The 11,802-nt window shown below is 31.4% G+C and overlaps 1 protein-coding gene across 1 annotated transcript; it reads right to left on the reverse strand.

Annotated features, from left to right (window-relative positions):
* Positions 1-1,861: 1,861 nt before the first annotated feature.
* On the reverse strand, positions 1,862-11,684 carry LOC106469283 (monoacylglycerol lipase ABHD12-like). The gene is made up of 2 exons (XM_022397756.1): positions 11,249-11,684; positions 1,862-4,957 (listed from the first exon to the last, which is right to left on the reverse strand). The coding sequence occupies exon 2, from the start codon at positions 4,943-4,945 to the stop codon at positions 3,821-3,823; it is 1,125 nt and encodes a 374-aa protein (XP_022253464.1). The 5' UTR covers positions 4,946-4,957; positions 11,249-11,684; the 3' UTR covers positions 1,862-3,820.
* Between the last annotated feature and the right edge of the window lie 118 nt (positions 11,685-11,802).

The following is an 11,802-nucleotide window of genomic DNA, read 5'->3' on the forward strand; positions in this document are numbered from 1 at the left end:
TGAAGTTTCTCGGAAAGAATTTATACCGGAAATTAACAAACGAGCAGATACGTAACAGTATAAATTTAAGCATAAATCAATCAGCGTATTTTCACTGTGCTGCAAGAAATTGTCGTCTGTAAAGTTCTGCTGCCTAAACGACTTTGCATCTCTCTATCTGCGAGTTATTTAAATTTTACGCCATACATCCACAGTTATTTTATGAGTTTGAGCAAACTGTTTGTAATTAGGCCTAAATAAATTAGTGTGTTTTCACCGTGCTGCAAAACACTGTCATGATGCGATTTTTGTTATAAGACAACAGTATTAGATCTATTGTGTTTTTAACACTACATTTTCCATATAATTTTTCAGAGAATTTCAAGAATTAGAAGAGTGTATAATAATATTATTTTAACCACACTATGCTCACCATACCCAATGCGGTCGACGCGTTTCGTTCAATCTAGAGCTCATCAGATATGCAGAAAAGTCATTCACACTGTTGTAACAAATTGCTTATATAAATAATGTTCCGACCACTACTGTGTTTGTTGTGTCCCAGTCAGCCATTGACAGCAATGGATATTAATAATTTGTTTGAAATACTATTATACACTTTTAATTCTTGAAAATCTCTAAAGGCCTGTTTGTTTGCTGGTAAGCACAAAGATATACAATGGGTCATCTATCTGAGCTGTGCCACCACCGATATCAAAATATGTTTTTTAGCGTTATAAGCCTTCATACTTATGGTTGAGCCACTGGGGGTGGGAGGAAGTGACTAGATAAAGAATGTAGTGTTAAGAAACGTAATAAGCCTAATACTAATGTCGTACGGCAAGTACTCATGCTTCGATAGCTTGGAAGAGGCATTTACACCATTACAATTGATGCAATTTGTTGCCCGGCTTTCAAGTCAACAGTAAAAATGATTCACACCATGTGATGTGCTTTCGGTCAATCAGGATGTAGATTAAAATATGTTGACAGAAATATAAAGCTCCATGTTGTACAATATCTCTGGAGTACTTGTGCTACATTTTGATAAATGTGGTAAACAAATGTTTCCCAAAAGAAACACTTTGTTGAAACTGTATCTTGCATGCAATACCTATCAGATACCGACTAAATCTGAAAGCTTTCTCTACAGTTAAAACAACTGAATAAAATCATTCTTGAAAGACATATTTATGAATGGACAAATGGTAATAACAAAAAAAAAAAAACTGATTTTTTTTTGTTCCTTGTAGTGAATGCAGTATTTCATTAAAGTCAAAAGCAGAATTTAGAACCAATATTTCACATTTGGACATCATATTAGTAGCTTTTGCCACATTTGTTGTTTGTTTGAAGAGGGATTCAATAAGATTTCTCCTCTTTACATCAATACTAAAATTTGGGTTTCAATACCTGTGGTGGATAGAGCACAGATAGTCCATTGTGTATCTTTGTGCCCAATAATAACTAAACAACCAACCTTCCTTACACATGATGGTTTATGATTACTATACTTACACTTTAGCTATATAGCATATTGTATTCTCAGGAATAGAAAAAAAAAAAAGTAAAATATGGCAAAATACTGAAAAAAACTTGTATTTGATTTATTTATTATAGATTCTATTGAATAATGGTTCATAAACCATATATATCTGGATCCAGTAAAAACAACTACTTATAAAACTATGCCCATATGGCCCTTGGTAATAGAAATGTTGAGCATACAATATATGTTTCCTAGGGTAAGGAATTCTATAAAATCCTTAGGAATGACAGATTATGAATAATGACTTTAAAAAATATAAAAAATATTAAATTTTTTAAAGCCATTTTAAAGCAAAGCACCAAAACCTGGAAATATAATAAGATTTATATATTTTTTATTGACACATCAAACAATTGAATAATTACATGAGCCTTCTATACTGTTCAGCACAGTGTTAATGAAAATAACATAAAAATTCAGTTGTACACTATATAAAACTGAAATATTTGGAATATAAAATATTCCTGAACAAAAATATTATATTTAATAGAGTAATACTTTATATAAAGCTTTAGGCTGCTCTAATTCTACAATAATGTAGTTTTATAAGAATAATAGACTCCTTAAATATTTCAATTGGACCTCAAGAACAATTGATTGATTTAAATACTCCGGTAGAATCATTTTCTTTTTACTTGATGCTTATCAAAGTGTGAAAATAATTGGTATTTATAGCATTATGAAATAATAAATGTTTGCACATTTAAACAAATATGTTTTAAATTACACATTAGTGTTATCTTATTGTAACAGAAAAAATACAAAGGTGCACAGAAACAATTATTAAAAGCTTTAATTAAACGAATTTAATATTTTCTGTGACATACAGACATTAGCATTTCATTGTGGGATGAAAAACTCAGAAACTCAATACTGAATATTTTGTAAACCATAACATTATTAAGTGATGGATAATTTTTCAAAGGGTGGCAAAAACTTAGTCTTTTATGTAGATAACTTACCAATGAAGTACATACACTTTCATGAATTAAAGCAGTAATAATAAAATGATTAATTAAGTATTGATGAACATGTTTAAACATCTCTTGAAATAAAGAATAATTAAGAATTTATCACCACTTTTTCTCACAAAACAATGATTATTTTGGGTCTGCATATATAAAGCAGATGTTCTCTGATGCACATGACATTCTATGTACATGTTATTTAAATTGGGGAATTTATAAAAAAGCTACAACAGTGCACAAATTTCTTTATATTTGACATAAAGAAAAACATTTTTAAAATTTAAAAAATTACCTAAATATTCAATGAATATATTTCAAATTTTGTACCACTCTGTTCATGAGTGTTTGTTCTTCATTAAAAATATAAAAACTTTAAATTATAAATAAATTATAAGAAAAGACGTGAAAGCTGCACACACTCTCAAAATATTAATAAATTTTAAATATTCAATACTGTTGTTGAAAAAAAGAAAAAAAGGTATCAGATATATTGCGCCTTTTATTTAATATAATATTCTTAATTATTAACTGTCTTAACAAATTTTAAATCACAACCCAATATTTGTGATATAGTCTTAACATCAACAGTGATACCAAAGGTACAGCATTTTTATGTTGTATAAGCTATAACAAACTTTAAATCACAACCAATATTTGTGATATAGTCTTAACATCAATAATGATACCAAAGGTACATAATTTTTATACTGTATAAGCTATATCACATTAACTCAAATCCTAATGTGAAGGGTAATTTGTGGAATACCAAAACCACAATCATTGAAGAACAAGTATAACTTCTTCTGTATTTCTTTTAATAGTCTATGCTTTACTCCTTTTCTCTCTCTTAATAATCATAAATTAAATACAAAAAAGTTTTCATAATGGTTCTGTGCATTTACTTGACAACACTGATTATCTAATGTCTCATGTATTTTTTACAATTTGTGCTTAAACACTAAAATAGTTATGTCTTCTATGTTTGTGCTGTCTTTACAACATAAGCTGTTTAGTTTGAGAGGAAACAGAGTTCTCAAGTATGCCAAGTAAGCTTTTTGCTTCTTTTGCAGAAATTACCTTTAGATTATGCTCTGTTTCAAACCAAACCAAGATATACATATATATGTGTTTGAATGTTTTTATTCATGGAGAGAGAGAATGTAATTTTCCAACAAATGATTAATTCTTTTAGCATGCATTGTAAGAATATACTGATTGCTACGTGTACATATGGCTGTAATGAGGCATACTTCAGGTATTGTTCTGAATTTGTAATTTCAACTCAAAATATCTGTTACACCGAGTATTTTTTACCAACTGAATATTAATTAAGTTTGTTTTTAAGCTTTAATGAGTTCAAAAACTTTATGACAATATTGGGGAGATCAGGATCCCAACTAACCCAACGGTGTCCACAGCCAATTTCTCCTGTTTTGTCTATATCAATAAACTGTACTGGCCCATAATTACTTGGTCTGTTGAGAAGAGCCCTCTCATATAGCTTCTTTCCCAAATGATATGGAACTAGCCAGTCATTTGGAGAATGAACAATAAGAATTGGTGTAGCAATCTGGTCAATTATTTCATCACTTTCAAAACTGGTCTCCTCATGCCTCAGAGGTTCCATGATGAGTGAACGAAAGTAAGGCATAAAGTTCATAACTGTTCCCAATGGGTAATTCTGGGCAGCTTCACGAATTGAGTTGAAGGGAGATTCTAATATAATGGCTTTGGGATGCTCCCCTTCCCTTGCAAGTTCCTTAGCAAGCTTCAAAGCAATAGCTGTACCTAAAGAGTGACCCCAGATGATGATTCGCTTCTTGTCTACATGGTGTCTAATCCAAGAATACACAGCTCTACTGTCATTGACTACCCCTGAAGCAGTAGGTGTTCCAGACGAATCACCATATCCACGATAGTCAAAGGTTACAACATGGCCATCAACTTTACTCTCTGAAAGAACTTTGTACAGATTTAGTCGATATCCTGCACCCCTGTTTTCACAATGTCCATGAAGATACAGGAAAACTGGCCTCTTATCTTTAAAGTCCTCTTGAACAACAGATTCTGGTGTAATCTTCCAGCGCTTAGCCTGGCTTTTAGGAAGAATATGCCACACTCCAAGCTTAATGTTGTCATTATTCAACATCATGTGTCTTGCATGGTTCAAACCAAAATATTCTGGAGTAGAAAGCCAGAAGAATGGAGGATAATTCACCAGATGAGCAAAGATAAAGCATCTTCTAATGAATGGTGAGACATAAAAAGCCAGTGGTACTATGCCATAAATGATAAACACTAAAACTGCCACTTTTTTGAAAAATCTTAGTCCTCTTATGTGATGGATAGATCCATTATTTGCCTTTTTATTGGTATTTTCATTCAATTTACTGGTAGAAAACTTTGAATCAACAGACTTATTTTGGTCTTTTTCTCGGTGACGTAACATTGTAGATTTCTCCTATTGTTAAGAATCACATAAAAAACTAATTATTGAAGATACTCAAAACATCTACATTAATTTGTATATCATATGAAATTCTGTTTACCATACATCACAAAATTAAACAATTATTACAAGGTTGGATTAAGTAAAAAAATTCTAACATCAATCATCAAAATGTTTTAAATTAATAACAAAATACTATTAACTGACATTTTTTCTTTTTATGAAGTAAAAATACTGAGACCTAAACCTACTTTCACTAAGTATCAATTTCATATTACATTTATCTTCAATAACTTGCATTTTTAATATTCTCAATATTACATAAAATTCACACACAATTCACAATATTTTATAATTATAGTACTGCTTCCTATAATATTCTTTTAACAGTGGGGCCACTACTACACACTGCTTAACCAAATCTTACTCAAAGTAATATAATATTCTTCCTACTCTTATACTTAATTTCTATAAATAGATCCTTCTGTTATAATTACTATTTTTTTTACCAAACCTAACATTTAGTCTATCTTAAATTATTCTGATATGTGATGGTGTAAAAGTTTAGTTGATTCTTAAAACTATGAAATGCCTTAAACAGTTATGAATTTCACTCTCTCACAACTAGTATAGAATATATCTTTTTTCAGATATATGTTTATTCATGTAATGTTGTTCTAAACCTCCATCAGTTTCTGTATGTAATTAACCACATTTGTGTTGACCAGATGTCTCAATATTATAAATATATGTCAACTTTTTTTAAACAGGTGAAGGCTACATAATCCAACTTTTTCTTAAGCCTCTAGCTAGTGTTTATGTAGTTAATGATAAGAATGGTAAGACTACAAGACAAAGTATTCAAATTTTGGCAGGATAGGAGTCATTTGCAGCTAAGACAGTTTTATTTTTCTAACAGTGTAGTTGGCCTTTGGAATGAACTACCTTCAGAAGTAGTGGATACAGGAAATTTAAGGGAGTTTAATGGAAAGCTTGATAAAAATTTGAATGTTAAAGGCTAGCTTTGAGTGTTTTTTAAAGTTACCTGGTAGATGGGATGTCTTAGATGGACCAACAGGCCCCTTGATGTCCTTAAATTTTATATTATACTATCTTAGAAGGTAGCCTATTCCTATTCAAACAGGCAATACAAAAACCTGTAAAACTGGCTTGACTTAGAATTGCATGTAAACCTTAAACTAATGTACATAACCTATGGGCTTGTGGGATACCCAACTTTTCTTGTTTTGCTAGAGTATTTAGGTCAGGTATTTCTAGAGATCTCTCTCTTGATTTAGGCTCTTGTTCTCCTGCCCTTGGTCCCAGCAGATAGATGTGACAGAAGACGAAGCCTAAATAGTTCAGGTGACATATCACTGTGATTGTTTAATAAATATTTTCTTATATTTGCTTGTTTTTCTCTACTGTCTATGCTCGATTTATTTTTTACTTAATAGTTCTGAACCTGTGTTAGTTTGGCATTTGTGTTGGATTATCAGTGGACCCAAATACCACAGAACAAAGACTATTCAAAAAGTAACATTTTGGTGCCATAAACAAAGAATTTGTTATTGTGGAGTTTATTTTGAATGTGATTCTTTTTAAGTTGAATTCTTAGTACAGTAAAGTTTGTAAATATTATTAATCATGGAAGGTGATTTTCTTAGATCACACAAAATTTAGGTGGAGATGAAGAAGTAGGAGTTAGTTAAGAACCTTCAGTGCCAACAAGGCACACTGGTGACACTCCAAAACAACATATGGTAGCTAAGGAAACCATGGGATGTAACAACAAAGAGTGATGATTCCACAGCGATGATGTCCATATCTTCAGACGTTCAAATTAAAGACCACATCTAATGGTCAAGAACAGTATGGAATGTAATAACGTAGTATGGTGTCACACGTTGTATTGTCACAATTTCAACAATATTGTGTTATCACTCTTAGTCATTCCATTGAAGACTTTGTCTGAGGCTGCCACATTTTTCGAGCTTCAAAAAGATGGACTCCCGAGAACATCTTGGTTGGATTTCAGCAAAGAAACTAACTGACAGTTGGAGCCCGTGGTCACCCCTCAGTGATGAGATAAATCAGGTAAACTCACCAGTGGTCATGAAAAAAAAGGAAGAAAAAATGGGTTCCCTAAAGGAAACTTATCTTACTAATCTATTCCCTATTTGTGAAGATGTTATTTATTTAGATAATGGAAATGTTGTGGACTTGATGTACTTAGATTTTCAAAAAGCTTTTGATAAGATGTCAAATAGCAGTTGCAGAAAGACTAATTAATTGGACCTGAGGGTGGTTGGATAAGAGAAAGCAAAAGGTTATCACTGGAGTTCGGTTAAACTGGATCCTCATTAATTGAGGAGTGTCTCATGAGTCAGCATTTAGGGGCATTGTTTTTTCTTACTTAAATTAATGATATTGATAAGGACATAATTAGATAATAAGTAAAGTTTGATGACAAAATAAGATTATTTGGTATTTCTAATGGTATTAATCGATGATGTTGAGGTACTACAGAATGACTTGGATCAATTTATAAGCAGGGCTCAAAAATTAATGGCAACAAACAAGGAAATTACTGGTTAGTGTTACATTATAAAAAGATTGCTGGAGCACCTTTTAAAAGGAAGATTTGCTGATTCTTTCTGTTAAGTATCAATATATCTTTGACATATACATTTCAGTCATTTATATTGCAAGATTTTTAATGCAGGAAGTAACTATTACAGTGATTAACATGACTGCTTCATGTGCCACTGTCATGCTGTTTTGATGATCCTCATTTTTTGCTGTGTGGCATACTTAGGCTAAGTATCAGAAACAAGAATTGTGAGACTGCAGCTTCAACTCATTTAGTTGCCAAGAAGGGGGTCCAGGTAACTATATTCACACTATATGGTCTCTGCAGTGCAATTTTGCCAGCAGCATGGTTTGAAATACTGTGCCCAAGTTGTTGCTCATTGGAGGTAATAATAAAATAGAAAGCATAGAAAATGCAGGTTTTTTTTCCCCAATATTTCTCTCAATTTGTAAAATAAATTTTGCACCTATTAATTTCTAATGCTTTGCTAGCTTTTGGCATTTAAACCATAACTTTTGATAATAAAATGCTGGTGGCTATCATCAGTGGCTTACTGTACTTTTTTGATGCAGGTGCTTGTGTACATGATACACCAGTTTTCACCAAACAGAGCACTAAGATTTGTAAAATAGTTAAAATCAAAATACTGTTACATGAAATTAAAATTAATTTGGTATTTGAAAATACTTAAAAAGAAAATGTGACATAAATACATGAAAAATTAATTAAGACATAATGACAGTTAATTTTAGAGAAGAATAATTTTGTTGATATTAGCATTCCCAATTTGCTACTGGAGTAAAAACAAAATTAACTAGCAACCATTTGCTCGTGCCTTCAAAAATTAAGGTTGAGGCCTGGTAAGTTAGATAAAGATTTGGTAAATGACATTTAATTATAGTAAGTGCAAAGTAATACCTTTGGGTTATCATAATTTGGATCACATATTTAATATAGATGGAAAGCTACTCAATAACATGACTGATGAAAATTATCTTGGCATAGTGGTGGATAAGTCACCAATGAAATCAAGGCAATGCTCTGTTGCCAATAGTAAAACTAATAATATTTTAGGGTGTATTTATGGATATACCAATTACAAGTCAAAGGAGGTGATTACAAATCACTACACTTCGGCTTCTGATTTCTTTGTGCTGTTTTCTGAAGATTTAAGTTTTGGAAACGACAGACTAGGCTTTAACTAAAACAGTTTAATTTTTCTAATAGGGTGATTGGCTTATAGAATGAGTTGGCAATGGTTATATTAAAGGCCAGTACTTTACAAGATGTTTAAGAGGGAAATTATGATTTCCTGAAAAATAAATGGTGGTTTAAATTTTTACTTTTATTAAGGGTGGGAGCAATGACAGCTACTAAGTACCAAATGGTTCCTTTTCGTCCATAGAAAAATACTAAAGCGAAATAGAATTAAAATCTTACTGTTGTCTTTGTGAATAATGTACCATGGTTTGTTCAGTACGTGGAATGTATATTTCAAATCTCATTTTAGAATTATATTCATAGTAGAAAGTTAAATAATCATTTATGCCAGATATGTCAGTAACTAAATGTTCTATTTTTGGCAAAGGCTACTCTTTAAAAAAGTACCACAATCACATGATTTAATAAACCTTCAAATATTAAGACTTCATTCTCCACCAGTACAAATAATATAGTTATGCTTACCCATTTAATGACTAGAGTGTAGTGAGAGCCAGAATAATGAAGAAAAAATAAAATGTAGAGAAAAGTATAGTGTAGGAATAACGTGCAAAAGCAGTGTTAACATTAGGCTAAAGTGTTATTAATTTAGTGCTAGAAATAAAATGGATGACTAAATTTACAGCACTGGTCAGAACAGAGGATTTTGATGTAATGGGAAATAACCAAAGTTATAGGTTATTTAATAAGGATAGAATACTAAAAAGAGAGGGAGGAGCAGCTTTAAATGTAAAATGTGAGTTACATCCTGTTCAAGTTGAGGATATCAAAACTAATAGCAATAAGGTTGAATCTGTTTGGGTTTATGTTAGTGGTTATAAGGAGAAAAGGCTTTTAGTTGGATTTTGTTACAAATCACCAGCTGAAATTGATGTAATTAATAAGAAACTCTACAGTGAGATAAAAAATTCATCTGTTAATGAGGTTATAATTATGGGAGATTTTGATTTCAGGCATACAGACTGGGAATTATTAGAGTCAAGTCATGAGGGATACAAGTTTTTAGAAACTGCTCAGGATGGTTTTCTTTACCAATTTGTTAAAGAACCTAATAGGAACAATGCTATTTTAAATTTATTGTTAACTTCTAATACAGAAATGGTTGATAGGGTGGAGATTGGAGAACATCTGGGTGCAAATTATCATTGCCCAATTATATTTGATGTTTTTCTGCACATAGAGATAAGGAATAATGAGATTTGAGTTCCAAATTTCAAAAAAACAAATTCTGAAAAGATGAGACAAGAACTACCTACTGCAAATCAGGCATCTGAATTAACTGGAGATACTGAATAAATGTGGAAACAATTTTAATTTCTTAAATATTCACTACAGGCATGTTCCTTATAGAAAAAAAAAGGATGGTTGCAAGTAAAAAAACCAGGTTGGTTTAAAAAGGTATAAAGGATAAAATTAAAGAAAAGCAAGATAAATTTAAGATGATGATGTACAACAATGGTGGGAGATTTAGAGGAAAGTGGAAAGAATTCAGTAAATGTATATCAAAACCTTATTATATTTATTGTAAATGTCTAGACCTTCTGTAGCTTTTCTTACACTTTATGACATTAATTACAATATTTTTAAATTTATTTTACATAAAACGTATTTCTATAAAAGCAATCAAAATTCTGTAATCAATTATGTTAGGCTCTCAGCACAGGCACGTTGACCTTATGAATAGTCCTTCAAATTCAAGCTTAACTTAAAAGTTCAGTTACCAACTGAAGTTCAATGAACTTCAATCTCAACTTCAAGTCTACCTCACTAACTAAAATGAATCATGGCCATATGTGGAACTAGCTCCTGTTTAAATATGACCATCAGTGGTGAGTTTAGTGACTAATTAAGTAAGATCAAGGTTTTATTTTAATACGTGAATAATTGTGTCATAACTTATTCTACTGCTTTGCTAACTGCATGCTCTATTTTAATCTAGCTTACAGTTACAAGTTACACACTGTTGGTGTTACAGCTATTAATAACAAGTTTATTATTACAATTGTACAAGCACTACTACTAGTACTACTATATAGTAATAACAGTACAATTTACATATTACAATACTAGTGTAAAACTACTTTTTTGGGGGCAAAACCTGAAAATGATGTAGCCATAGACTGGTATTATTAGTAGTACCATTAATAAAACTAACAATATCAATATTTTAAAAAATGAAATAAAGAAATGTTACTAAAGTAATGATATTGCACAGTAGCCCAAAATATTACTCTAACTTCTAAGTAACTAATTTCTAAGGCTCTAAATTCTAATCAGTCATACTATTAGTATTACTAATACAAACAGTAATAAAAACATATCTGAAAACAGCATTAATTAAACACTTAACAACATATCTAAGGCCCAAAACTTGAGTTAGTCGCACAGATACTTAATCTCTATACTATTTCACTTAATCTGAGCTGTGTTCATGAAAATTCACTTTGTATTACTAGCAATAGAGTTGAAAAGTAAAGTCAAATACGTACAGGCTACTTCACTACCTGTACCAAGCGTGTGTTTCTCTTCTAAGTTGTACACAACCTGCGCCTACCTCAGTATCTGTACCAAGCGGTTGCTTCTCTTGTAAATTGTATACAACCTGCATCTACCCGTACCAAGCGGTTGCTTCTCTTGTAAATTGTATACAACCTGTGTCTACCCGTACCAAGCGTGGGCTTCTCTTGTAAATTGTACACAACCTGTGCTTTGTCTGAGACCGAAGGCCAATCCGTTCGAGGCTAAACTTATGTAAGTAAATCAACTGCGACAGGTTGTCTACCATGGGGAATCGAACACTGATTTTTAGCGTTTGAAGCCCGCAAACTTATTGCTGATCCAATGGGGACGTTATATATATGAAATCCAATTTTTTTTAGATTTAAATTAAATCTCTTTTTTTTTGTAGTTTTGGCTTTCTTGCTTCAATAGCTTTTCCAGCATTAAAACTTTCTATGTTACTATAGCTACGTAGGTTACATATATATATATCGAGTCCTACTTATTTTTATAGAATTGTTATTATATTTTTATTGTTACTTCG

The sequence above is a fragment of the Limulus polyphemus genome, unplaced genomic scaffold (genome assembly GCF_000517525.1).
Source record: "Limulus polyphemus unplaced genomic scaffold, Limulus_polyphemus-2.1.2 Scaffold3395, whole genome shotgun sequence".
NCBI lineage: Eukaryota > Metazoa > Arthropoda > Merostomata > Xiphosura > Limulidae > Limulus > Limulus polyphemus.